Consider the following 26,010-nt stretch of genomic DNA (forward strand, 5'->3'; position numbering starts at 1 on the left):
CATGATGTTGGTACTTACTTGTTTTTCAGTTCCACAACTGCTTGTACAGTCCTGTTGTTGTAGTAAATGTTCATTACTCTGACCTGGAAATAAGACAAAATACACCTCTGACCATCAAGTTATTCCAAGTTATTCCAAATGGAAATTTCAGGAATCTTACCTTTAAATCACTTACAAGTATATAATATAATCCAAGCTAGTAGTTAAAGCTTACCATTTTCGTTCTCTTGAGTTCTGTGATTCTCAGGGATATTTTGGAGATCGTGTAACTGCCGACTAGTTTCACAATCTGTGTCGTCGTCGTGAATTTGCTGTCCACCTTGATATTGGTCAGCTTTAAGCTCTGTGGAGAAGAAAAGGCTACAGTTGCATCTCATTTCAAGCAAGTCTCTCATAAATTTACAGCTTTTTGATGGTATCTATTTCGAACCATTTCAAAGTATCCATATTCTTTTACTTATTGCACAATTCCCGATTGGTCTATCCTGCATCATCTAACAAGTGTTCATATTTTTTTATGTGATTACCCTGTAAGCGAGCAAATTTGCTTCAATCTGTGTATGAACATACAGCATGAACACATGAAATGTAATCAGTCCTTATTACAAGAGATTGAAAATTAGTCTGAAATCATTATCAATCATTGGAAATAATCGGTCATGTAATTTTCAATTATGTAATCAAAATGAAAAGCTCATAAACAGTTTAAACTTCTCTGTAGTTAAAAGAATAACAAGCTGCATTAAACTATAAACAAGAGTACTTTACAATTATTAAACATATATGCAAAATATGATGCTGTGTTTTAGATTGAAATCATTTTTCAATGATAGCTTTTCAAGATTTTATCTGAAGAGAAAAAACCAAGTTTTACTATTTTCGTAACTTTTTTTTCTCCCTAATTTTAGAATATATTCCCGCATAGCGATAATCGCTTCCAGGATTATACAATTGATCATCCGCGAAAAAACTCAAACAACAGATTTTCAATCCTCGATCAACATTTAATCGTTACATACTCTGTAATGACTTAAAAATTTGTATAAGAAATGTAACTTACACTGTAGGAGACCTCAGGGTTGTTGCACACAAGGCAAGGGTCACTCTCCAGGTAATAGCCATCAAAATCCACCAGCCCTTGTAGCATACTGCAAATAAACATAGACGCCATTGTTGAACATGAGTACTGCAAACAGACATAGACATCATTGTTAAACATGAGTACTGCAAACAAACATAAACATCATTGTTGAACATGAGTACTGCAAACAAACATAGATGTCATTGTTGAACATGAGTACTGCAAACAAACATAGACGTCATTGTTGAACATGAGTACTGTAAACAAACATAAACAACATTGATGAACATGGGTACTGTAAACAGACATAGACATCATTGTTGAACATGAGTACTGTAAACAAACATAGACATCATTGTTAAACATGGGTACTGTAAACAGACATAGACATCATTGTTGAACATGAGTACTGTAAACAGACATAGACATCATTGTTAAACATGAGTACTGTAAACAGACATAGACATCATTGTTGAACATGAGTACTGCAAACAAACATAGACATCATTGTTAAACATGGGTACTGTAAACAGACATAGACATCATTGTTAAACATGGGTACTGTAAACAGACATAGACATCATTGTTGAACATGAGTACTGCAAACAAACATAGATGTCATTGTTGAACATGGGTACTGCAAACAAACATAAACATCATTGTTGAACATGGATACTGTAAACAAACATAAACATCATTGTTGAACATGAGTACTGCAAACAAACATAGACGTCATTGTTGAACATGGGTACTGCAAACAAACATAAACATCATTGTTGAACATGGATACTGTAAACAAACATAAACATCATTGTTGAACATGGGTACTACAAACAAACATAGATGTCATTGTTGAACATGGGTACTACAAACAAACATAGACATCATTGTTGAACATGGATACTGTAAACAAACATAAACATCATTGTTGAACATGGGTACTGTAAACAAACATAAACATCATTGTTGAACATGAGTACTGTAAACAAACATAAACATCATTGTTGAACATGAGTACTGTAAACAAACATAAACATCATTGTTGAACATGGATACTGTAAACAAACATAAACATCATTGTTGAACATGGGTACTGTAAACAAACATAAACATCATTGTTGAACATGAGTACTGTAAACAAACATAAACATCATTGTTGAACATGAGTACTGTAAACAAACATAAACATCATTGTTGAACATGGGTACTGTAAACAAACATAAACATCATTGTTGAACATGAGTACTGTAAACAAACATAAACATCATTGTTGAACATGAGTACTGCAAACAAACATAGACATCATTGTTGAACATGAGTACTGCAAACAAACATAGACATCATTGTTGAACATGGATACTGTAAACAAACATAAACATCATTGTTGAACATGGGTACTACAAACAAACATAGATGTCATTGTTGAACATGAGTACTGCAAACAAACATAGATGTCATTGTTGAACATGAGTACTGCAAACAAACATAGATGTCATTGTTGAACATGAGTACTGTAAACAAACATAAACATCATTGTTGAACATGAGTACTGCAAACAAACATAGATGTCATTGTTGAACATGAGTACTGCAAACAAACATAGATGTCATTGTTGAACATGGGTACTGCAAACAGACATAGATGTCATTGTTGAACATGGATACTGTAAACAAACATAAACATCATTGTTGAACATGGGTACTGTAAACAGACATAAACATCATTGTTGAACATGGGTACTACAAACAAACATAGATGTCATTGTTGAACATGGATACTGTAAACAAACATAAACATCATTGTTGAACATGAGTACTGCAAACAAACATAAACATCATTGTTGAACATGGATACTGTAAACAAACATAAACATCATTGTTGAACATGGGTACTACAAACAAACATAGATGTCATTGTTGAACATGGATACTGTAAACAAACATAAACATCATTGTTGAACATGAGTACTGCAAACAAACATAAACATCATTGTTGAACATGGATACTGTAAACAAACATAAACATCATTGTTGAACATGGGTACTACAAACAAACATAGATGTCATTGTTGAACATGAGTACTGCAAACAAACATAGATGTCATTGTTGAACATGGGTACTGCAAACAGACATAGATGTCATTGTTGAACATGGGTACTGCAAACAAACATAGATGTCATTGTTGAACATGAGTACTGCAAACAGACATAAACATCATTGTTGAACATGGGTACTACAAACAAACATAGATGTCATTGTTGAACATGAGTACTGCAAACAAACATAGATGTCATTGTTGAACATGAGTACTGCAAACAGACATAGATGTCATTGTTGAACACGAGTACTGCAAACAGACATAGATGTCATTGTTGAACATGAGTACTGCAAACAAACATAGATGTCATTGTTGAACATGAGTACTGCAAACAGACATAGATGTCATTGTTGAACATGAGTACTGCAAACAGACATAGATGTCATTGTTGAACATGAGTACTGCAAACAAACATAAACATCATTGTTGAACATGAGTACTGCAAACAAACATAAACGTCATTGTTGAACATAGGTACTGCAAACAAACATAGATGTCATTGTTGAACATGAGTACTGCAAACAAACATAGATGTCATTGTTGAACATGAGTACTGCAAACAAACATAAACATCATTGTTGAACATGAGTACTACAAACAAACATAGATGTCATTGTTGAACATGAGTACTGCAAACAAACATAGATGTCATTGTTGAACATGAGTACTGCAAACAAATGCAATTGCTAGTATGGTCTTGTTTGTCCATCACGGGACAGGTAACTTGACAAATATAACACTAGAGTAACCAAACTTGAAACACAAGTATACATGTAATCTGAAACAAGTGCATCAGGCTTCATGTTGAAGCTTTTGAACAAAATCTATGACACAAATGCTAAGACAGTATCTCATCTTTATCCCTGGTCATTTATGGCCTTACCAAAAAGAGTATATGATTAGCCTCAGGTTCTTGGTTCTATCTGATTTAATTTCTTCCTGGTTATCGTAATTTTTACCCAGATCATTGTTCTTTTATAAAATTAGCTCCAGCAAATAGAATTTCTTTGCCAAATTAGTTGTATTAATGTAGATTTTGGAAAATGTTGCTAAAACTCTACCCTCCTGATAATACAGACTATTGAATTAAATTGGAATGGCCTTTCATTTTGGTATGGACTTATGTTCAAATTGTCCATGAATGCATTTCAACGTCTTTTAGCAATCTTACTTGTAAATCTGGGAGTTCGGATGGTTGACCAGTTTCACATTCTGTTCTCTAAGCAAATCTACAGCTCGATCCAGGTACTCCTTTGTCTGGAAAACAGTTACACAACAGATGTTCAATGTTTTTGCAACAATGTTTTGTTTCAAAGCCAAACAATACAATATTTTTCTGGCAAAATAAAGAACTGTTCTTGTTATATATAACACAGTCCTGGAATTTGATGACTTGTTACAACAATCTTATTAAACATTTCAATATCTCTTTTACCGTATTATATCATGTGTAGGACGCTAGCATATATAGGACGCAGGCAAAATAATAGTTGAAAAAACGGGTAGAAACCCTTAATATATAAGATAGGACGCAGTGGAAAAATGTCAAAATCGGAGCCGAAAAATTGAGGTTGGTAAAGTATTTATAACATATATTGAATTAAAAAACAAACAAAAAATTGTATATAAGGCATAATTCTATAACTATATTGTGTATTTCGATAATTATCGTCGTATTTCGGTAATTTAGCGTACACAACAATGATATAAGTCTTGACATTTTGAGAACATTCACACATATTATAAGACTTATACAACGACACGCCTTCTGACTGACAGTCAACCGTTGCATCCGTTGCAATAGTCCCCACTGCCTTCTGAATAACAGTCTACTGTTGCATCCGTTGCAATAGTCCCTGCATGCCTTCTGAATAACAGTCAACCGTTGCAACCGTTGCAGCAATTGCAATCGCAACTGTGTATTGTCAAAACTGATGATTGTTTTGTTAAGGCGTGTCGCTGCGCAGATTAAAGCATGTCGGCATAATTAATGCGTGTCAGTAATAAGCCTTGCCAGTGGAAGGCACGTCGGGTGAAGTGCGAACAAACAACCATATTGTATTACCATCGCAATAGTTTGTTCTATTGATGTATTTCTAATGACAGACAGCGGGTGTTTTTCACACCTTCGCACATTTGAAAAGATTTGATATTTTCGACCTGAAAAGGACTTGGGAAAAACAGATGAAATTCTAATAGCATAGAAAGGACGCAGGCAATTTTTAAGACGAGAATTGGGGGTAAAAAAGTGCGTCCTATGCATGATATAATACGGTACTATTGAATTGAAAGCATCTAAGAAGAACAAAATGTTTCTCAATAAGTTATTAATTCAGCAGAAACCATTTTTATATTTTTGATAACAGTGACCTTGACCCTACAAACCTCAAAAGCAATCCCAATCTACATCTTCACATATGCTACCTTTACACAATGTTTTATCACTATCAATTAATATAAACTGACCAGAAACCAGCCAATTCTTAATAGAACAAATGTCAAAATGCGCTAACCTTTTTCTCCGACTCTGGTGGTGTAACCAGCAGGAAGTATCCCAGAAGGTCAATGAACTGTGACGCCTTCCTGCCATGTTGTGGCAGTTCTCCCCATAGAGTCCACAGTAGATCCAGCATGGCCGACTGCTCCTCCGGTCCGGAGTTCCTAGAAACATACATGAAAATATGTGCACACAATTCATACATTACAACAACACACTGTGACACTTTCCTGCCATGCTGTGATTGTTCATAATATCCACAGTAGATCCAACTAAGCCAACTCCTCCTGGGGTATTGAGTTCTTAAGAAAATAATAACTTCATTATGGAAAAAGGCTATTTTGGTGATCAATGGATAATATGCACATCACCAGCTAGAATCTGTTTCAAGTTTCAGAAATGACAGACAGACAATTCATAGATAACATAAATGGGTATCATGCAAAGGAACCATACACAAACATTTCCTCAATTGTCCTCACATTAACTATATGTACCCCTTATAACTTACCTGTAGATCTGGTGGACCAGGGAATGGGCCTGCCATCTTATGGATGTGGAGTTAGACTCCAGGAGGAATGTCCGTACAAAGTTTGTCATCAGCTCGGTGTTCGTCTGCCTGTTTAGCTGAGCTATCAACTGGGCACAGAGGTTGCCATCTTGTGCTGGCTGTTCTGTGCCTAGGAAAAATAAAAGGCAAGTGTTAAGAATTTGGCACATATTCTTTTATAATCTTTAAATCAGAAATAAATAGAGACATCACGCAAGTGATTAATATCCCCAAATGCCACATGGACACAAGTATCAACATGAGCATATGCATTATAAAACTCAACAACATTCTGTCTTTGTTATCTGGGCTTAAGATTTTTTAGACCATTTTTTACTAGTAAAATGCTATAACTTTTGACAAAGTAGAATGTCACACAAATTGCAGGAGCACATTTGTCCATGCTGAACAACATTCCTATGAAGTTTCATGAATGTAGGTGCAATACATTTGGAGCTACATGCATCAAAATATTTTGTGAAAGGACATGACAAGCGCAAAATAGCCCCCATATATATCTATCTAGGGGTATAATTATGGCTGGAAATTATATCTTTCCACCTTAACCCCAATATCACACCTCTATAATACCCTTTTAAAATAACTTACAGGTATCTTGCACGTATTCAGCTCTTTTTTAAGCTACAAACCATAAAATCTACATACATTTGTAAAACATTTTCTTCCATGCATGCATCCTGAAATAACGATAAACTATTGATAATATAAATGGACAGATTACCATCTGTTTTGTCAGTGTCAGCATCCTTGCTCTGTTTTCCGCTGGTTGCCTTAGTGAGCCTGGGATCAGTCAACTCCTGGGGAACGCTTGCCTTGATGACTGCACTACCACAGAGGGCACATTGCAGCAACTGTAGGAGAGTTGGGGCCACGCCTTCATCCAAGGAGGTGCTTGCCTTCATCAGGAATAAGATAATACCTGGAAAACAAGGATAAATGGTTACTATGGCTACTAACTAATTGCCTTGACAATATCACTTTCCTATAGGGCACACTGTAGCAACTGTAAGAGAGTTAGGGCCATGCTGTCATCCAGGGAGGTGCAAGTCTTTTTAAGTAACAGGAGTATACCAGCAATTGCTTAAGAATTCTACTTAAATCTAACATAGTTACACTATGTTTTACATTTTTAAGCCATTTTAATTAAATCCTACTACAATATTATCAAGTCAATGTCACTTGTTGCTGGTTCTCATAAAAAATAAACGTCACGGGAAACAAGGTTGCTATGGAAACATGTTAATTGTAATAAATCACAGCAGTCAAAATGAAGAAAAAGGTATGCGTAATAGTAATGGTGTTACCTACATCAGTCCAAAACATTAAACACCTATGATCTATGATGCAAAATCAAAATACAAAACAAAATTTGCCACAATTTAACAGGCAATAAGTTTAATGAGTTTAAAAAGGACGTAACAAGAACAAGCATTCATCAATTAACACTTCAAGTTTCAAATCCAACATGTTCCTACCTTCATTTTGACAGCAGTATCTCTGCCAGTTTACAGGGCGACTGGAGGCTATGTCTGCACACACCTTCAGGTGCTCAATCTGCAATAGAAACACAGAGATATCATTGATTTAAAATATATTGTTTCACAACAAATGATTATGGTGCAAGTTATTATAGCAATATACTGATCATGCCCATTGACCAATAATACTTGTACGTATTCCTTTTCCTCTTTTGGAAAATGAAAGACATCCAATCTCGCTAGTAGCTGCCTACACTGTATTGGCAATTTATGATTTAACTGCCTATTACTAATCGAAATTCATGTAACTGACTTAAGCAAATAACATCAAGCAGCATTTACCAGAACCAAGAGGGCATCATAGGGCAACATGACATTTGGTAGGGTGTCCTTAGTCACAGAGAGACCGTTCTTTTCACACTGTTCTGTGACTGACTTCAAGTTTGTCTCAATGGAATGTAGGTCACGTAGTTCCCGGTATTTCTCCTTTGAACCGCAGATGAAGAGCAGCAACTGAGGAAAAAAAAGCAGAAAATAGTACTGATTCCCTTTTCACTTTTCTATGAAGAACAGTACGAAAACAAGGAAAACAAAACTCCTTTTAAACCTAGAATATTTTGAAACAGCACCCTAAATTCAATGTATTAGTACTGTATATGTTTGTGATAAGCTAAAATACATATATTGACACATTTAACCATACCTTTCTGACTTGTTTCTTCACAAAAGGAGTCCTCTGTGTCATCAGATATTCTGCCAGGATTGTGAACCAGGCTGCATCGAACATTGCTGATCGCACATTAGGTACACTGTCAGCTATCTTCTTCAACTGTAAAGATATCCAAATGGTAATAATGTTGATGACAGCATTTTTGGCAGCAATGGTGGTGTTGGTAATGATGATGAAGTAAACTGATTATGATGATGAAAAAAGCATCAACAAATACCATTTCTTTACAAGGTTAAGAACAGCTGATTCTCGTCACAGATAATGCATTATGCTGTAATAACATGTACATATCTTCATATAAACTAGTTAACATGTACATGTCTGACATACCTGATAAGGCAGCCTGAGTGCCATCTCAGTGAGCAGCTGGGGGTAGTCCTCAAATACGTCGTTGGCGTGACCCTTCACATACTGCCTCAGGAAGAAGGGGGACATATCTGGGGGTGGGGCAGAGCTTCGGGGCCTTAGGAGCTGGCCTGGTAAAGGTGCAGTTTCCTCCTGGAATGAAACATATAATGTATTGAAAACTGAATACATGTTTACTGACTCTTTTGAAGCAAAAGTATCCACATTCAACTCATTGTGATGTTCTCCAATTCCACAGACTGACAAACAGAAGGATGGACAGATAAATTGAGAGGAACTGTTTATACTTTTTTCCTTGTTCTTAGTATGTTACCTCTGCTGGGTTGTAGTTTCTCCAGTACGGCAGCAGATTCTGCAGAATTTTCAGACAGTAACCTACAGCGCCATTGGACAGCAGGGCTGAGGCTGTTGTGTTGCTGATGAAAGATGTTGACTGAAAACATTGGAGTTAAAAAATGAATACATTCTCTACAAGATCATAACTCTCTTCATGGTAGCTGATCATGTATCATTTTCAACAAGCACTAAGTGTTCTACGCAAGAGTGATTTTAAATGACTTGAGAGAGGCAATGAAAGCTAAAACACATGTTGTGAATATGGTAAAATGAAATTAAAATTCCAAAATTACAAATTCACTTAAGGAAATAATTCAACAAAACCACAGTTTATTTCAAAGCACAAGTAACTATATTTTAACCATAAACCTGCACATGTACATTGAAAGTTCGCACTGACCTCATTAGACTGTTTTGTGCCTGCCTTTGTCCTAGACAGGAGAACGCTTAGAAGTCTCAAGCACACAAGCTTCACTTCGAAACTCTTGCTACGAGCCATGACGGTGTCAAGCTTCGAGCCACTGAAGTCCAGTTGGTGAAGGAGTGAGCTCAGAAGGCCGTCCAGGGCCGCACAATCCTTCTCATCCTCCGAATCCAGGTCTGATGTCAGCATGAGTAAAACCTAAGATTTAAAATAGATTAAAATGAGGCGGTATAGAGGCTCTTATCCAAGATACTTTTAATACCTAAAAAGATTTGGGTCGTATCAAAATTTCAACCATATCGTACTTCATACTAACTTCTCTATACAGTAATCTCTGCCATCATGCATACCACCATGTGATGATGATCAAAACGATGTGACTGCATGCAGAATAGTGATTTCATTTTTCATTTTAAAAACTTTTGAATATGAAAAATCCATTATTTTCTTTTTAAGATTTTACAAAGCCAAACCAAAGAGAGATAAAATCAACAAAATTTTCAGAAAAAAAAAAAATGGATAGCTAAAATTCAGCTTTTTTCACTGACAAAATGCCAGAAAATGCTAGTTTTCAAATTCTTTTATTTTAAAGTTTTTAAAAAATTACTCTATATATACTCTAAAAACTTTATACTAATTTATTTTACATTGCATTGACAAAAGGTGGCAGCTTATAGAATCACACAAGTCTATTTCTTGGGTAGAAACCAGTACTAGGGGCCATTTTTGAGAGGCCATTGATAATACCAACCCATGACCTGTTTGTTGAGAGGCAAACTTTCACCACAGGACCACTCTCACTATGGAAATGAACAGATTACTTGTTATGTGACCCCTACCTGCATGAAGGGAATAGATGCCACACCTCCTAGCCTGGACACGGAGGGCAGATACTGGAGAAGCCTCTCAAGTAGGGCCATACGCAATGTGTGCAACCTAAAAATTCAAAAAACATCCGATGTATTTTATTCATACTTTTCCCAATAGCATTATAAATGTCATGGTGTTACTGCTAAAAGCTACCATGAAACATTCAAATACATGTTTGTATTACATTGGTACTTTCTACCAATAACACAAATAAAATTCCTTTACACTTTTTTTAAACAAATTTTCCAAATGTTTACAAGTATGTAAAGGTCATTTGATATTGCATTTGACCTACAGACCTGTCCTACAGACCTGTTGAGTGCACTAAATATCAATCAAACGCTACAGAAAATAGAACAAGTATAACCAAAAATACTCTATAAATATTTGCTTGTTTCATAAAAGATCAACTGAATTATTCAGCAACAAACAAAAGCCTCATTTCAACTGACTTGGATGCCATGTCCCTCTCTGTCTCTGTGTCTACCGGATCTTGTGGCATGGCAGAGCTGGGTCCACCTAGGCTGCTAGTTTCTGACCTTGGTCCCCGGTCTCGATCACCATACACACTACTCCGGGCACTGGCTGTCAATATACACGAGAAGTTCACAACATGCAATGTAAAGAGAAAACAATGTACTTGAAAATAATTTTTAAAACCACTTTATATGTACGGATACATATTGCATTTTTCTGACCCAAAGCTACCCCTATTGTCTGGGAAGTGTTTGCCTTGGTGATCTTTATTGTCTATTTTGTATTATTCTGGGTAAATCCATTGATAGGAATGTTTTAACCAACTGCTATGATCACAACTCACCATTATGTTCCCCAGAGATTGATTCCTCAGCACTTCCCCCGCTCTCTGACCCAGCGCTGCCACCATGGTCTGCAGGTGAAGTCCGGAGAGTGGATCCATCAGTAGCGGCATTACTGCCAATCTCGTCATCACTGCCTGGAGCTGAAGCAGTCGTGTCTGACATCTGACTGTCCTCATAGCTCACCACATTCTGAAATCAAGTTTTAGTTTTTCATCTTTAAGAATAATAAATGGTCAAGTTTTGTTTTACTTTTAGTCCTTGAACAAAGTACAACAGACTGGTACACTGGCCATTTTTTTATATTCTACCTCAATGAGTCAAAACCTTTTTCCAATCTAGCCTTCAGACTGCTATCCAGAAAGCCCGTCATGTGACACATTTATCTCCTAGAACAAGACAACTCCTTTTTAATTCCAACATTTGCTATATATTTACTTTTGTTGAGGCCTGTAAGTTAAAACACTGTTTTTGAGGCCAGCATGTTACAAAACCACATTACTTTATCAATCTTGTGGGCACAATTTTATGCAAAATTACGCTTATTCTATGAGAAGGGGGGTGGGGGGGGGGACAGGATTTATGTACCTGTTGTTGAGAAGCCAGTCTGAGACCCTGGAGTCCAATACCTCCACCATTCTGAAAGTTACACACTTGCTCAAACTATTTCCAACATAATCAAAAGAATGCTTAATTGTAAATTTCCTAAAGTAGTTGTGCAAAGAATCTAATTATAGCTATTGCTTTACCCCATGACAGTGGGTATAAATGAAGAACTGATATAACTAAAATTCTGTATTTTTTCAGCTATAAATGTACAAGTATAATACAGAAAAAAGTTTTGATTAGAAATTTGGGTCATTGGCAATATAAATGAGATACACCAATGACAGTGTAACTTAACACACCTGTTCCTGTAAGCTAAGGGCAATAGCCAGCTCGACCATGGTTTCATCATCGGCATCTGGGGGGATATCTACAACAGGGTTGAAGTTTGCCCCGCGCTGCAGCAGGGCCTCAAGTGGGTGCCCCTCGTCTGCATCTGATGGCTCCAGCACCATTGGGTCGTTACTCTCCTGTGTTTAGTGTATATATTGAGAATTTAACTCTAGATTTACACATAGGTTGACTAGACAGTTAAAGGCTATTACATTAAAGTAAGAAGTCATTCAGTTTAAACAATCACAGACCTATTAATCATTGCCTTTCAATTCCTTAACTAGACACCACCCTATTGCCATTCTTCACCGTCCAGCCCAGATCATTATTAAGGACATGCCAACTGTCTGTATTTTGTAATTAATCTCACCACAATTTCAATGTCCATGTCCTCCTCCTCGTCTGGAGCCTCGTTGATGGAGATAGACTGGATCATGGTCACCTCCGGCTTAACTCCCCTTGTCTCACTCTCCTCTCCACCTGTGGAGGGGAAACAGTCAAGTAGGTTACACACAACTTACAGTTTCAATCTGTACAAATTGCACACATCTTCAAAATACGACATTATTTATCAAAAATAACTTTGCTTCATAATGTTGAGGCCTGTATATAAAATATTTTGTGCAAACAGGATCATTTAGCTACTTCTAAGCAGTGTCTTGAACATAATCTCTTGAGCAATAAACATACAATCTTACTGAGCAATAAGCATGTAAATGAGAAAGATGGGGCTTAATTCTGACCTGGGGAGCTACATCTCGGTGGTGATGGTATGAACACCCTCTTCCTTTTAGTGCGAGGTCGCAGGACCCTGATCATGGCCTGCTTGCACGCAAAACTCACACTTCCCTCACTGTTGAGCAAGAGGTGGGCGTACAGCTTGCTGGCCAGAGTAAGGTTGTCCAGGTCAATGACAGTGAAGGCGTGGATGCTCTCAACCAATGCTGCCACAGTAGCATCAACATGGGCTAGACCTGGAGAAGAAATACTCTTGTTAACATTGTAGTTTAAGACGTGCACGACAGTTAAATGTTGACCATGACTTATTGCTGGGTTTTTAACTAACATTGTGTCATCCAATAAGACTTATAGTTGTAATACACACACTTCATCAAAACAATTCACACATTAAAGAGGGATTCTGCGTGTGGAGATTTGCAGTGCATGATCTTATTAGTTGCATTTTTAGCATTCCAATACTCAATATATCATTTGTGTGACTTCCTTCATGCAGTGCTTTGAAGACTGTACATATGTCCACTCTCAAATGAAAATGGTAAGGTACAATATAGTTGAACAAGCATACCTGGCAAGCACACTGGAGCCAGCATAGGGTTTGGTGGGCGGGCTGCCAGAAGACGGCAGAAACACTCCATGAGCTGGGCAGTAAAGTGGCACCGCTCGCCAGACTCCAGGTTTCCGAACGGCATGGAGATCTGGCTATCTTCATTTTCAAGATCTGTCACCTCCAACACTATATGAATGTAAGTCACATGAATTGCTTTACTCACATTTATTTCTTTCAGCATAATCAGTTATTTTTCGCGCAACATCGTGCCAATGAATGTGACTTAGTATAATTTAATATAACTTTCTTCACAATCATTGTAAAATAATAAAGTTTAAACTTATTGTTTATATAACCATATAAAAAAACACTGATTACTACTCTTATCTAAAGATCAAGAAATACATTAACACTAAAGGTATTTTCTTTTTTGCTTCGCATCATATTCATCATAACTACCATCACTATCAGAACTGCTACAACCACATCCTTTCATCATGTCTCAGAAGTCACAAACATGTATGGATATATTAACGATCATTTGTAAATAAATCTTGACCTGCATCAATATAAATTATCCCTCACCTTCTTTCTCCTGGCTCTGTGTCACCTTCGTTCCCTCTTGAGTTGAGGCCCCCTCGGCAAACTTAACGAGATTCCCAGGCCTAGACACCGCGACAGACCGTGCTGTCACCAGTAGCCTCTGGAAGGCCTCAACGTCAAGTGAACAGCCCGTGGACTGGCTCTCATGTAGACTCTTGATAACATGGCCTAGCTCTGTTTCATCCTTGAATGAGAGAATGTAAACATAGAGAATGAGAATACTATGGATGCTGTATTCAGACATAGATAAAGTTTCATAGTACAAGCAGTACACAATTATTTTTTGACCATATAGGTTATATTTGTTGATTATGAATTAAGATAGTGGCAATCAAATAATCACTACCACTGCCACCATCATCAACATCACATCATCACCACCACCACCATCACCAACATCATGAACTTAATAACAGAGAATAACCACTTATGGCAAGGATGTCAGTTGGGGCTGGTGTTCATTTCGAGGGGTAGGGTGGCTTCTGGATACTTGCTCATAGACAAACACATACCTTATGAGCGTAGTAGACAGTCTTGTTCTGGAAGAGCGCAGCCAGTAAAGCCTTGGTGTGTTGTTGTACGCTGGAAGGCGTGGGCAGGGTCAGTAGACTCGTGGCGGTGGTCAATGCTCTCTCACTCAGGGAATCCTAGAGGGGAAAATGGATTATTGCTGTGAAAATTGTCTCATTTTGCAGGACTTAATCTTAAAGTAGTCTTTTATGTTTCTATTTGTAAATATAATATTAAACTTGATCAATTTTATCAATTTTATCTTAATGTGTGCATTTATTTACATATATATTTGTGAATAAAAACATTGTAAACTACAGTCCAGACTCGCTATGTCGACGTCGGATATGTCGACTTTCCGGTTGTGTCGACTTTTTCTTCCGGTCCCGAATTTATTCCTTCTTATTCTATATAAAATAAATCTGTTTGTGTCGATTTTTTTATCTTGACTTTTTCGCTATGTCGCCCTCGTTTTTCAGTCCCTGTGGTCGAATTTCACACATTTCCTATGTTCGTTATGTCGAACTGTAGATCGAGACGTAGGTGTGAAAATATTCATGACGGTTTGCGGCATGTCGCAAAATACCGTGCGTGTAAATATAACAAACTGTCATAATTGGAGGATACAAAAATGTAATTGGTAAATGCGAATAATTAAAGTTGTTTGTTTATGTTTTTGATTAAAGAGACATTTATTGCTCAAGCCCTTTTTGATATTGTATAAAACACACTTGAATGTTTTTTGAGAATGTGCTATATTGCTGTGTATAAACGAAACACGAATGTGCTGTTGTCATATGTCCTACACCTGTAAAAGTTAATGCGATTGTGGTTTTATATATGTACGTTTGTGTGAACCATAAACGTAAAAGAAATAAATTTGACACAAATAATTCTTCTTTTGTTTCACTTTATTTTTCAATAATAAGTTTGCTGTTTTCACGACGGAAATATGTAACAAGACCGTTCAATTGTGGATGTAAACATCGGACATCAATCTAACTCAAACATGTTGGGATTGGTGATATTTTTTGTAATTTGGATGAGTCGTCTTTTCGTTATCTCGACTTTTTTCACTAGGTCCCGAAAAAGTCGACATAACGAGTTTCGACTGTAACTTATGTTTTCCTTTAGTGTAAGTTTTTGATATAGAAGAAGCACGCAGAACCCATTACCTTTTCTTCAGCACTCATGGCAGAGAACGCACCTTCTAGCACCTCTAGAGCGCTGCTTAGCAACCTGAAACAATTGGAACCATATTCACAGAATATTCATTGAAAACCTGGGCCAACATCAACAAACAGTCTCAAGTCTGAATGGACAGGTAAAAGGGCATTAGGTCTGGTTTATATTTGCATACATTTAGGTTTCATGCTTTAATCATTCATGAACCTTTCTTGTTGCTGTTCTTGAATGTCCTCAAAGACCCCAAAATGCACAAAATAAATTTAAAAAAATACTGAATCCCCAAGCCGGTTGGTTTGTTTCATTAGCTCAGGTTTTATCACAACTTATTGAGAACCCCATGCTATCAACAGAGCCAGTGGTGTACAGTGAGCAATTTACAAACTAATTAACTGCCGTGGCTCTAGACATATTAATCAAATAGTAGTAGCCCAAGCTATTTGACATATTATGCCCATGCTAATTGTAATGGAATTCAGTAACAAAAAAATTAAACAAAAATCAAATGTTTGATAGTGGGCAGAGGCAATTGAGCAAGACTGATATATTCTTCATTTCAATAGTTTTAAGTAAACACAAGTAAAAGCACATCCAAAACTTCTTTTTATTTTCCTATTGCATGTCTTCCACTTTTTCCAATCAGGACTAGATAATTAATTATTGGTGTAATTGATTGGTTTGATATTTCAACTATTTAATCGTTAACATTTCTGTCCTACTCACCTGTCAGCAGATGTGAGGGGTAGGGTTGCCATTGTTGCCAACGTAGTTTCACTTTCATTAGCTGCAGCCACTGCGGATGGAACCGGCTTAGCGCTGGACTGATCAGCAAAATCTTCTGGCTCCTCAGGCCAACCAAACACCTCCTTGGTTTTTGTGAATATTTTAATGGAGTCCATCATAGTGACACCTCCTGCATCGGTGCTTGGGCCAACTGTGAGCGATAGAATTGGATTTTAAGACAAAATGTCACTGTAAATGGCAAACAAGTTGTTCAAAATTCTAGAAGAACATCTATGCAAAACCATTCTCTTGTCAAGATCAGATTATGTTTAAATGGAGCTTTTATGGAAAAATAGAGCATTTGAGTGTCTTACCTCAAATATGTTCCTACACATCAAACTTACCAAAAAGGGAGAACTTTTTGTCAGCATTGAGTGATTCTTCCCTTGTAAAGGGGATATCCACCCACCGGGCCCGCGTACATGAAACCTGGACCGTCCGTCCAAACACTTCCAAATATGCCGGGGCACGCTCCACTGACTGGCTCCCTACGGACACTCGGGCTCCCACCATCACTGTGGTGCTATTGGTGTTGGTGATCTCTATGGTGAATCCGGCAGGCTGTAAGGATACATTGTGCTTCATTAAGTTCCTTTTATGTGTCAATATTTGAACTGCAACATGTAAAAAGAGGTCTTACAGTAAATACGACGTCAGCAGATGACTGAAAAAAACAACAGCTGAGGCCATGGTGTGACGAGTTTCTAAAAACCTTTGATACATGTACATACCTTGGTGCTTGCGATGTAAAGTCCAGTGGTGTTCAGTCTATGTTTGATACATGTACATACCTTGGTGCTTGCGATGTACAGTCCAGTGGTGTTCAGTCTATGTGTGATACAAGAACATACCTTGGTGCTTGCGATGTACAATCCCGTGGTGTTCAGACTATGTTTGATACATGTACATACCTTGGTGCTTGCGATGTACAGTCCAGTGGTGTTCAGTCTATGTTTGAAACATGTACATACCTGGGTGCTTGCGATGTACAGTCCAGTGGTGTTCAGTCTATGTTTGATACATGTACATACCTTGGTGCTTGCGATGTACAGTCCAGTGGTGTTCAGTCTATGATTGATACAAGAACATACCTTGGTGCTTGCGATGTACAGTCCCGTGGTGTTCAGTCTATGTTTGATACATGTACATACCTTGGTGCTTGCGATGTACAGTCCAGTGGTGTTCAGTCTATGTTTGATACATGTACATACCTTGGTGCTTGCGATGTACAATCCAGTGGTGTTCAGTCTATGTTTGATACATGTACATACCTTGGTGCTTGCGATGTACAGTCCAGTGGTGTTCAGTCTATGTTTGATACAAGAACATACCTTGGTGCTTGCGATGTACAGTCCAGTGGTGTTCAGTCTATGTTTGATACATGTACATACCTTGGTGCTTGCGATGTACAGTCCCGTGGTGTTCAGTCTTATGTTTGATACAAGAACATACCTTGGTGCTTGCGATGTACAGTCCAGTGGTGTTCAGACTATGTTTGATACATGTACATACCTTGGTGCTTGCGATGTACAGTCCAGTGGTGTTCAGTCTATGTTTGATACATGTACATACCTTGGTGCTTGCGATGTAAAGTCCAGTGGTGTTCAGTCTATGTTTGATACATGTACATACCTTGGTGCTTGCGATGTACAGTCCAGTGGTGTTCAGTCTATGTTTGATTCATGTACATACCTTGGTGCTTGCGATGTACAGTCCCATGGTGTTCAGTCTATGTTTGATACAAGAACATACCTTGGTGCTTGCGATGTACAGTCCAGTGGTGTTCAGTCTATGTTTGATACATGTACATACCTTGGTGCTTGCGATGTACAGTCCTGTGGTGTTCAGTCTATGTTTGATACATGTACATACCTGGGTGCTTGCGATGTAAAGTCCAGTGGTGTTCAGTCTATGTTTGATACATGTACATACCTTGGTGCTTGCGATGTACAGTCCAGTGGTGTTCAGTCTATGTTTGATACAAGAACATACCTTGGTGCTTGCGATGTACAGTCCAGTGGTGTTCAGTCTATGTTTGATACAAGAACATACCTTGGTGCTTGCGATGTACAGTCCTGTGGTGTTCAGTCTATGTTTGATACATGTACATACGTGGGTGCTTGCGATGTACAGTCCAGTGGTGTTCAGTCTATGTTTGATACATGTACATACCTTGGTGCTTGCGATGTACAGTCCCGTGGTGTTCAGTCTATGTTTGATACATGTACATACCTTGGTGCTTGCGATGTACAGTCCAGTGGTGTTCAGTCTATGTTTGATACATGTACATACGTGGGTGCTTGCGATGTACAGTCCAGTGGTGTTCAGTCTATGTTTGAAACATGTACATACCTTGGTGCTTGCGATGTACAGTCCAGTGGTGTTCAGTCTATGTTTGAAACATGTACATACCTGGGTGCTTGCGATGTACAGTCCAGTGGTGTTCAGTCTATGTTTGATACATGTACATACGTGGGTGCTTGCGATGTACAGTCCTGTGGTGTTCAGTCTATGCTTGATACATGTACATACCTTGGTGCTTGCGATGTACAGTCCAGTGGTGTTCAGACTATGTTTGATACATGTACATACCTTGGTGCTTGCGATGTACAGTCCAGTGGTGTTCAGTCTATGTTTGATACAAGAACATACCTTGGTGCTTGCGATGTACAGTCCCGTGGTGTTCAGTCTATGTTTGATACATGTACATACCTTGGTGCTTGCGATGTACAGTCCCGTGGTGTTCAGACTATGTTTGATACATGTACATACCTTGGTGCTTGCGATGTACAGTCCAATGGTGTTCAGTCTATGTTTGATACATGTACATACCTTGGTGCTTGCGATGTACAGTCCTGTGGTGTTCAGTCTATGTTTGATACATGTACATACCTTGGTGCTTGCGATGTACAGTCCAGTGGTGTTCAGTCTATGTTTGATACAAGAACATACCTTGGTGCTTGCGATGTACAGTCCAGTGGTGTTCAGTCTATGTTTGATACATGTACATACCTTGGTGCTTGCGATGTACAGTCCCGTGGTGTTCAGTCTATATTTGATACATGTACATACCTTGGTGCTTTCGATGTACAGTCCAGTGGTGTTCAGTCTATGTTTGATACATGTACATACCTTGGTGCTTGCGATGTACAGTCCTGTGGTGTTCAGTCTATGTTTGATACATGTACATACCTTGGTGCTTGCGATGTACAGTCCAGTGGTGTTCAGTCTATGTTTGATACAAGAACATACCTTGGTGCTTGCGATGTACAGTCCAGTGGTGTTCAGTCTATGTTTGATACAAGAACATACCTTGGTGCTTGCGATGTACAGTCCCGTGGTGTTCAGTCTATGTTTGATACAAGAACATACCTTGGTGCTTGCGATGTACAGTCCCGTGGTATTCAGTCTATGTTTGATACAAGAACATACCTTGGTGCTTGCGATGTACAGTCCCGTGGTATTCAGTCTATGTTTGATACAAGAACATACCTTGGTGCTTGCGATGTACAGTCCCGTCTATGATTGATACAAGAACATACCTTGGTGCTTGTTATGTACAGTCCAGTGGTGTTCATTCTATGTTTGATACATGTACATACCTTGGTGCTTGCGATGTACAGTCCCGTGGTATTCAGTCTATGTTTGATACATGTACATACCTTGGTGCTTGCGATGTACAGTCCTGTGGTGTTCAGTCTATGTTTGATACATGTACATACCTTGGTGCTTGCGATGTACAGTCCAGTGGTGTTCAGTCTATGTTTAATTTGCTGTACATTGTAGATCTGCAGGACATCATTGCCTCCAAACTGAAATAGAATTTGTCAATGAAGATCGTACATCATCGATTAAAATCTATGAAATATGATAGGTCAAATGCCTCCAAACTGAAATAGGATAGGTCAATGATGATCACAGGTTACAATCTCTGAACTTATATACCAGGTACTGGTAAGCTATAATAGGCAGAGAGTACTGCGCTCTGTTTGAGCCATATATACACTAAAGCAATGACCTGAATCAAAATAGCCCTGCCTGCTCAAAAAATAAAGTTATTTAATAGAAAAAGAGCAGACCCACCCACAGAAAGTTCACATGGTTTTTAACATGAAAATCAACAGTGTAATGTCATAAATAGAAATAGTGCTATTCACGAAGCATCAAAAATATTACAACAGGAACACAGGTGGTACTCTAGGTAGGAAAACTATGGTTGCATAGAATTTGTTTGAAGACAGAAAAATGCTTAAGCAACACACCCCTGATGTTTTTGTTGTTGTTTTTTTAGCAAGCTTCAAGCCAGCTTTTTTTCTTTCAGAAGACCAACATTGCCAACTTTTTGGTGCTGACATTCAATATGAACATTAAAGTGTGAAATTCAGTATGAACATTACAGTATGTCTTCTGATATGACCATAAAAATGTGACATTTGGTTTGACCATTGAAGTGTTGGATTCGATTTGAACATTGAAGTATGACATTTGGAATAATATCAAAGTATGACATATGATATTTGGTATAAAGATGAAAATTCCATGTATACACATGGTCTCACCTCAATATCAGTTGACTGTTGGCAGTTTTCAAAGTAGTCAATGGGGAAATTAACAGAGCCTGCCTGGCGACCTGAAATATAGCGAGCATGTTTCAATAACAGAGCCTGCCTGGCAACTTGAAATATAACGAGCATGTTTCAATAACAGAGCCTGCCTGGCGACCTGTAATATAACGAGCATGTTTCAATAACAGAGCCTGCCTGGCAACCTGAAATATAACAAGCATGTTTCAATAACAGAGTCTGCCTGGCAACCTGAAATACAACAAGCATGTTTCAATAACAGAGCCTGCCTGGCGACCTGAAATACAACAAGCATGTTTCAATAACAGAGCCTGCCTGGCGACCTGTAATATAACAAGCATGTTTCAATAACAGAGCCTGCCTGGCAACCTGTAATATAACAAGCATGTTTCAATAACAGAGTCTGCCTGGCAACCTGTAATAGAACAAGCATGTTTCAATAACAGAGTCTGCCTGGCAACCTGTAATAGAACAAGCATGTTTCAATAACAGAGCCTGCCTGGCAACCTGAAATAGAACAAGCATGTTTCAATTACAGTGCCTGCCTGGCACCCTGAAATAGAACAAGCATGTTTCAATAACAGGGCCTGCCTGGAGACCTGAAATAGAACAAAAATGTTTCAATAACAGAGCCTGTCTGGCAACCTGAAATAGAACAAGCATGTTTCAATAACAGAGCCTCCCTGGAGACCTGTTATATAAAAAGCATGTTTCAATAACAGAGCCTGCCTGGCAACCTGTAATATAACAAGCATGTTTCAATAACAGAGCCTGCCTGGCAACCTTTAATATAACAAGCATGTTTCAATAACAGAGCCTGCCTGGCAACCTGTAATATAACAAGCATGTTTCAATAACAGAGCCTGCCTGGCAACCTGTAATATAACAAGCATGTTTCAATCCATTGTTAATGCAGCAGGATCTTACATGCATTATATATATGTGTACTGAAATGAATGCAAACAATATGGGCACCATAAACATGCGCATTTCTAAAATCTTAGTTGACCCCAGAAAGACTTATTACAGATTCAATCTTCAAATACATCTTAGGCCTGTTTCATTTAAGATCTTAGGAGTAAGTTTTAATGATCTAAGTGTCATATTTTCTGTATTATGCCAGACATTTTTGTGAATTGAACTTTAAGCTGAAGTTTCCATGTGTTATCCTTTAATACAAATGATGTATGCTCGTACATGTATCACTCAGGAGGTCCTGTGTTTGCTCTAAAAGCTTAAGCTCATTCTTCTGCCTTGTCATTATTGAAATCAGACGCCCATTTCATCAAAAATCCTATGAGCAATTTCTTTCCTAGCTGAGATTTTTGACAGTAGAACTGCACTGTGGGAAAACTCTCAGCTTTCAATATATCCTAGTGGGACACAGTCAGAAGATAATATGAGAGTTTTACCTGACTTGGTTGTTTTCTTCTTTTTAACTGGTTTGAGAACAGAGATGGGACTTTGTGGTTGCAGGAATGGAGAGAGCCAGTAGTTGGTGTTGTCCACATTGGCCATATAGATCCTCAGACTGCCATCCTCACAAAGGAGAATCATGGTCGTACGTTGCTGTCATATCATATGAGATGTTTTACATGTGTGCAGATTACATCTACAAATCTATCTGGTTCAGAATGACTGATGCAACCAGAATAACTGATGCAGCTTCAACTATTGCCTATACAGAGGTGAGAGTTGTCTAGTGATAAAGATGTTCGCCTCTCACCCAAAATGTTGTGGGGGTCGATCCCCACCAGGGGTACTTTCTCATGGCCTCTCAAAAAGGACACAGCACTGGTTTCTGCCCAGGAAACAGACTCGAGAGTGATTCTACAAGCTCAGACTTCATCACAATCAAGCTAAATTAAATTAGTATTTACTAACTATTGCCTGATGGCTGATAAGGGCCCATATCTAAAGACACAAATAATTACATGTACATGTATTGTAAAACAAGCAATCATTTATGACATTATGTAACCAATCCATAGCCTCAAAATCATTTGTTGTTATACATAAACAAAAGCAACAGGGAACAAAGATATTAACAAAGATTGAACACATTCTTTTAGCAAATGTGAACTTCTGGCAAAACATGTAGGAACAAAGAACTTTAATCACCTGATCTGAGTTTGAAGCATTATGCCTGATGGCGACAACATCCTGTATTTTAGCCTTGGCCGGTACAACCTTAATCTCCTGTACCATGAGCGTGTCCGGCTTGACCATCAGCACAACGGGGTTGTTGGTGGTCTGTGTCATGCAGTAGATGAGGCCGGTATGGCCAGGAACTTCGGACCACTGGACTAGAGGCTGCTGGCTACTGTTGCCCTTACCACCACCATTTGAACTAAATAAGATGTGTAAAACATGACAATACTACTGGACATGTATGACAACTAGAATTTTGTGCATCAAATGTGTTGCCTGTTTGAAGCCCAAAGGTCACCATGACCTTTACCTTTGACATACTACAGGGGTTATCTTATGACTATGACCAATATCCATACCAAGTTTATAGACTCTACAACAAGTCATTCAAAATGTATTTATCGGAAACCAGGAAGTGTGATGCTGAAGCCATTGACAATGGACTTATTAATCCCTATGTGTCTGCCATGATTTGCAGGCGACATACAAACATGCTTTTAGCATCCCCCTTGCTGTATTAGCCTACAAGGACAGCCCAATGTTTTGAATGCCAATTTGGTCAAATTTTGACATTTTCAAGGGCCATAACTCTTTGAGTTGATAGCGTGATCTGGTGTTGGATCAAACATAGTGGATGTATAATACCAATCAACATTGTTACAAAGTTTTGTGAAGATTGGATAATAAATGCTTATGTTAAGAGGGTGGAAATGAAAGAATGATGCCATGCACATTGACGACGTGGGACAACATATGTCTGCCATGAAATGCAGGTGATGTTTAAATTGATAATGACTGAAATGTGACCAAAGGTCTAGGTCAATGTCATTACATGATACCTAGAATTAAACTAAATCATATGCAGAATTTAAGAAAAAGCTCTCTGCGAGCAAATAATTCTTAGACAATGATACAACTCACCTCTTGAATGTAATGGGGAAGACCCTGGGGGTGGAGCTCAGGTCTTTCTCAAGTGGAGCACAGAAACACTTCCCTGCAAATACAAACATAACTTACTCAAATACAGACACTCTTGAAGTTCAAATTTCTTATTAAATGCCACTTAAAATATTTTCACAATCAACCATCAACACCTATTACTAAGAAACTAAGTAATATGACAAGTGCAGCTTGTTGAACTTTTTTGTTTACTTATTTGATTTAGTGTTCAGTTCTAAAGTTGTTTCCCTTTAATTGTCTTTTTTAAAGCATTGAAAATCCTCATTAAATATGTTCACAATAATTCATACCTTGAGCATAGCTGAAGAAGAGCAGTTGTAGAGCGTGGGAGAAATAGATTGACACGCCCCCTCCTGTCACATGACCATTCACATCCTGGAATATTTACATGAACATCATGAACACTATGTAAGGAATGTTTACACAGTGAGAAATAAATGGACACACCCTATTCTGTCACACGACCATTCACATCTTGGTAAAAGTATACGTTTGTTATTAATACATTACGACATAATACAATGAGAGATCTTTCAAATTTACAATAAAATCTACACAAAACCAGAAGTAGATAAATATGCACGCTCCTGTCAAATACTCGCATCCTGGCATTTGCGTTTCGGAACTTTGTACACAAATTCACATGAAAAATTCAAATATTTAAGGATAGCTGAATTGGAATCTGTGATGGTCCAACATAATCATAGTGACTCTACACAATATTACAACAATATCCCCTTTTCCTGACAAGCTTGGCATTGAATTCTTACACCTCACTTATTTGATGTTTGGATTAATAATTTTTCATGAATGTGTGAAATATGATAATTTTTCAAACTGATTTCTAACATAGATGAAATTCAGTAACCTTCGTAAGAGTCTTATAGTATCACAAATCCATTTATCTTCCAAGGTACAACAATACCTTGATATCTGGGTGTGTCACCTCCACCACGTTGGTGATGTAGAACGGCCCATGTTTGGCGCTACTGTTTTCACCCATCACCTCATAGTAGATGTAGCCGACAGATGACATGAGCGCGAAGTAACGACCCTCCTCTGTGAACACGAATGTGGCATCCCGGATCTTCCCGCTGGGTAACAGGAAGTAATACTGCGGACTGAGGGCATCACTCGACAGATTGTAGATCTGTAAATTGGTGGGAAAAGTGCAATTAGGTTTGTTTGTACTTAACTTATAATTTATCAAAATAGATGTCTGAATTCATGTAGCTAAGACCTTTTTGTACCATAACCAATATTTTGTTAATTCATTGGTTATTCATCATATGCATATACCATGCAACAGAAGCACTGGAGCTGCACTATAACCGTCTTAATGTTTTCTAAAATTTGGGAGTAACCAACCTTGACAAAATCTGAGGTGACTATTGCCAGTTCTGTCTGTGTTCCAGGCAGCCAGAGAGCCTTTATGATGTAGTTCCCGCTAGCTAACTGGGGATGTAAGACCAGGTGGTCTGCTACAGACCCGGAACTTGTGAAGGTCAATACATGGCAGTCCTGTTGAGAAAAAGTTATCATGAAAGTATATGTTTATATATTGATAATATGGCTTTTTAAACATGAACATCTGTGGTGCCCGCTCATTACATTTATGCATGAGTCTCCACTTGAAAGTACCAGAAGCAGACCTTTCAAGGAATGTTTTTCCATAAGTTGTCACAAATGACTTAATAGTCAAAGTTATAACCAATTATTTTATACAAGATTGGTTCTTC

At 38.0% G+C, this 26,010-nt stretch overlaps 1 protein-coding gene across 2 annotated transcripts in view; it reads right to left on the reverse strand.

The window, feature by feature from the left end:
* The window catches only part of LOC128224029 (E3 ubiquitin-protein ligase UBR4-like), a 124,872-nt gene that overhangs the window by 36,129 nt on the left and 62,733 nt on the right, over positions 1 to 26,010 (reverse strand). For both annotated transcript variants that reach the window (XM_052933628.1, XM_052933627.1), the window contains exons 45-78: positions 25,640 to 25,792; positions 25,197 to 25,421; positions 24,562 to 24,646; positions 24,233 to 24,305; positions 23,282 to 23,510; positions 22,573 to 22,729; positions 21,137 to 21,207; positions 20,300 to 20,389; positions 16,922 to 17,138; positions 16,518 to 16,728; positions 15,785 to 15,848; positions 14,612 to 14,746; positions 14,082 to 14,283; positions 13,515 to 13,682; positions 12,952 to 13,182; positions 12,579 to 12,688; positions 12,178 to 12,345; positions 11,858 to 11,908; positions 11,272 to 11,461; positions 10,904 to 11,036; positions 10,421 to 10,517; positions 9,558 to 9,779; positions 9,135 to 9,254; positions 8,786 to 8,953; positions 8,429 to 8,554; positions 8,068 to 8,238; positions 7,723 to 7,801; positions 6,969 to 7,166; positions 6,188 to 6,356; positions 5,693 to 5,840; positions 4,351 to 4,436; positions 1,061 to 1,148; positions 215 to 343; positions 19 to 83 (exon numbers count right to left, since the gene is read on the reverse strand). In XM_052933628.1, coding sequence (XP_052789588.1) covers positions 19 to 83; positions 215 to 343; positions 1,061 to 1,148; positions 4,351 to 4,436; positions 5,693 to 5,840; positions 6,188 to 6,356; positions 6,969 to 7,166; positions 7,723 to 7,801; positions 8,068 to 8,238; positions 8,429 to 8,554; positions 8,786 to 8,953; positions 9,135 to 9,254; positions 9,558 to 9,779; positions 10,421 to 10,517; positions 10,904 to 11,036; positions 11,272 to 11,461; positions 11,858 to 11,908; positions 12,178 to 12,345; positions 12,579 to 12,688; positions 12,952 to 13,182; positions 13,515 to 13,682; positions 14,082 to 14,283; positions 14,612 to 14,746; positions 15,785 to 15,848; positions 16,518 to 16,728; positions 16,922 to 17,138; positions 20,300 to 20,389; positions 21,137 to 21,207; positions 22,573 to 22,729; positions 23,282 to 23,510; positions 24,233 to 24,305; positions 24,562 to 24,646; positions 25,197 to 25,421; positions 25,640 to 25,792 — 4,829 coding nt within the window. The remainder of the gene's footprint in view (positions 1 to 18; positions 84 to 214; positions 344 to 1,060; positions 1,149 to 4,350; positions 4,437 to 5,692; positions 5,841 to 6,187; positions 6,357 to 6,968; positions 7,167 to 7,722; positions 7,802 to 8,067; positions 8,239 to 8,428; positions 8,555 to 8,785; positions 8,954 to 9,134; positions 9,255 to 9,557; positions 9,780 to 10,420; positions 10,518 to 10,903; positions 11,037 to 11,271; positions 11,462 to 11,857; positions 11,909 to 12,177; positions 12,346 to 12,578; positions 12,689 to 12,951; positions 13,183 to 13,514; positions 13,683 to 14,081; positions 14,284 to 14,611; positions 14,747 to 15,784; positions 15,849 to 16,517; positions 16,729 to 16,921; positions 17,139 to 20,299; positions 20,390 to 21,136; positions 21,208 to 22,572; positions 22,730 to 23,281; positions 23,511 to 24,232; positions 24,306 to 24,561; positions 24,647 to 25,196; positions 25,422 to 25,639; positions 25,793 to 26,010) is intronic.

The sequence above is a fragment of the Mya arenaria genome, chromosome 17, assembly GCF_026914265.1.
Source record: "Mya arenaria isolate MELC-2E11 chromosome 17, ASM2691426v1".
NCBI lineage: Eukaryota > Metazoa > Mollusca > Bivalvia > Myida > Myidae > Mya > Mya arenaria.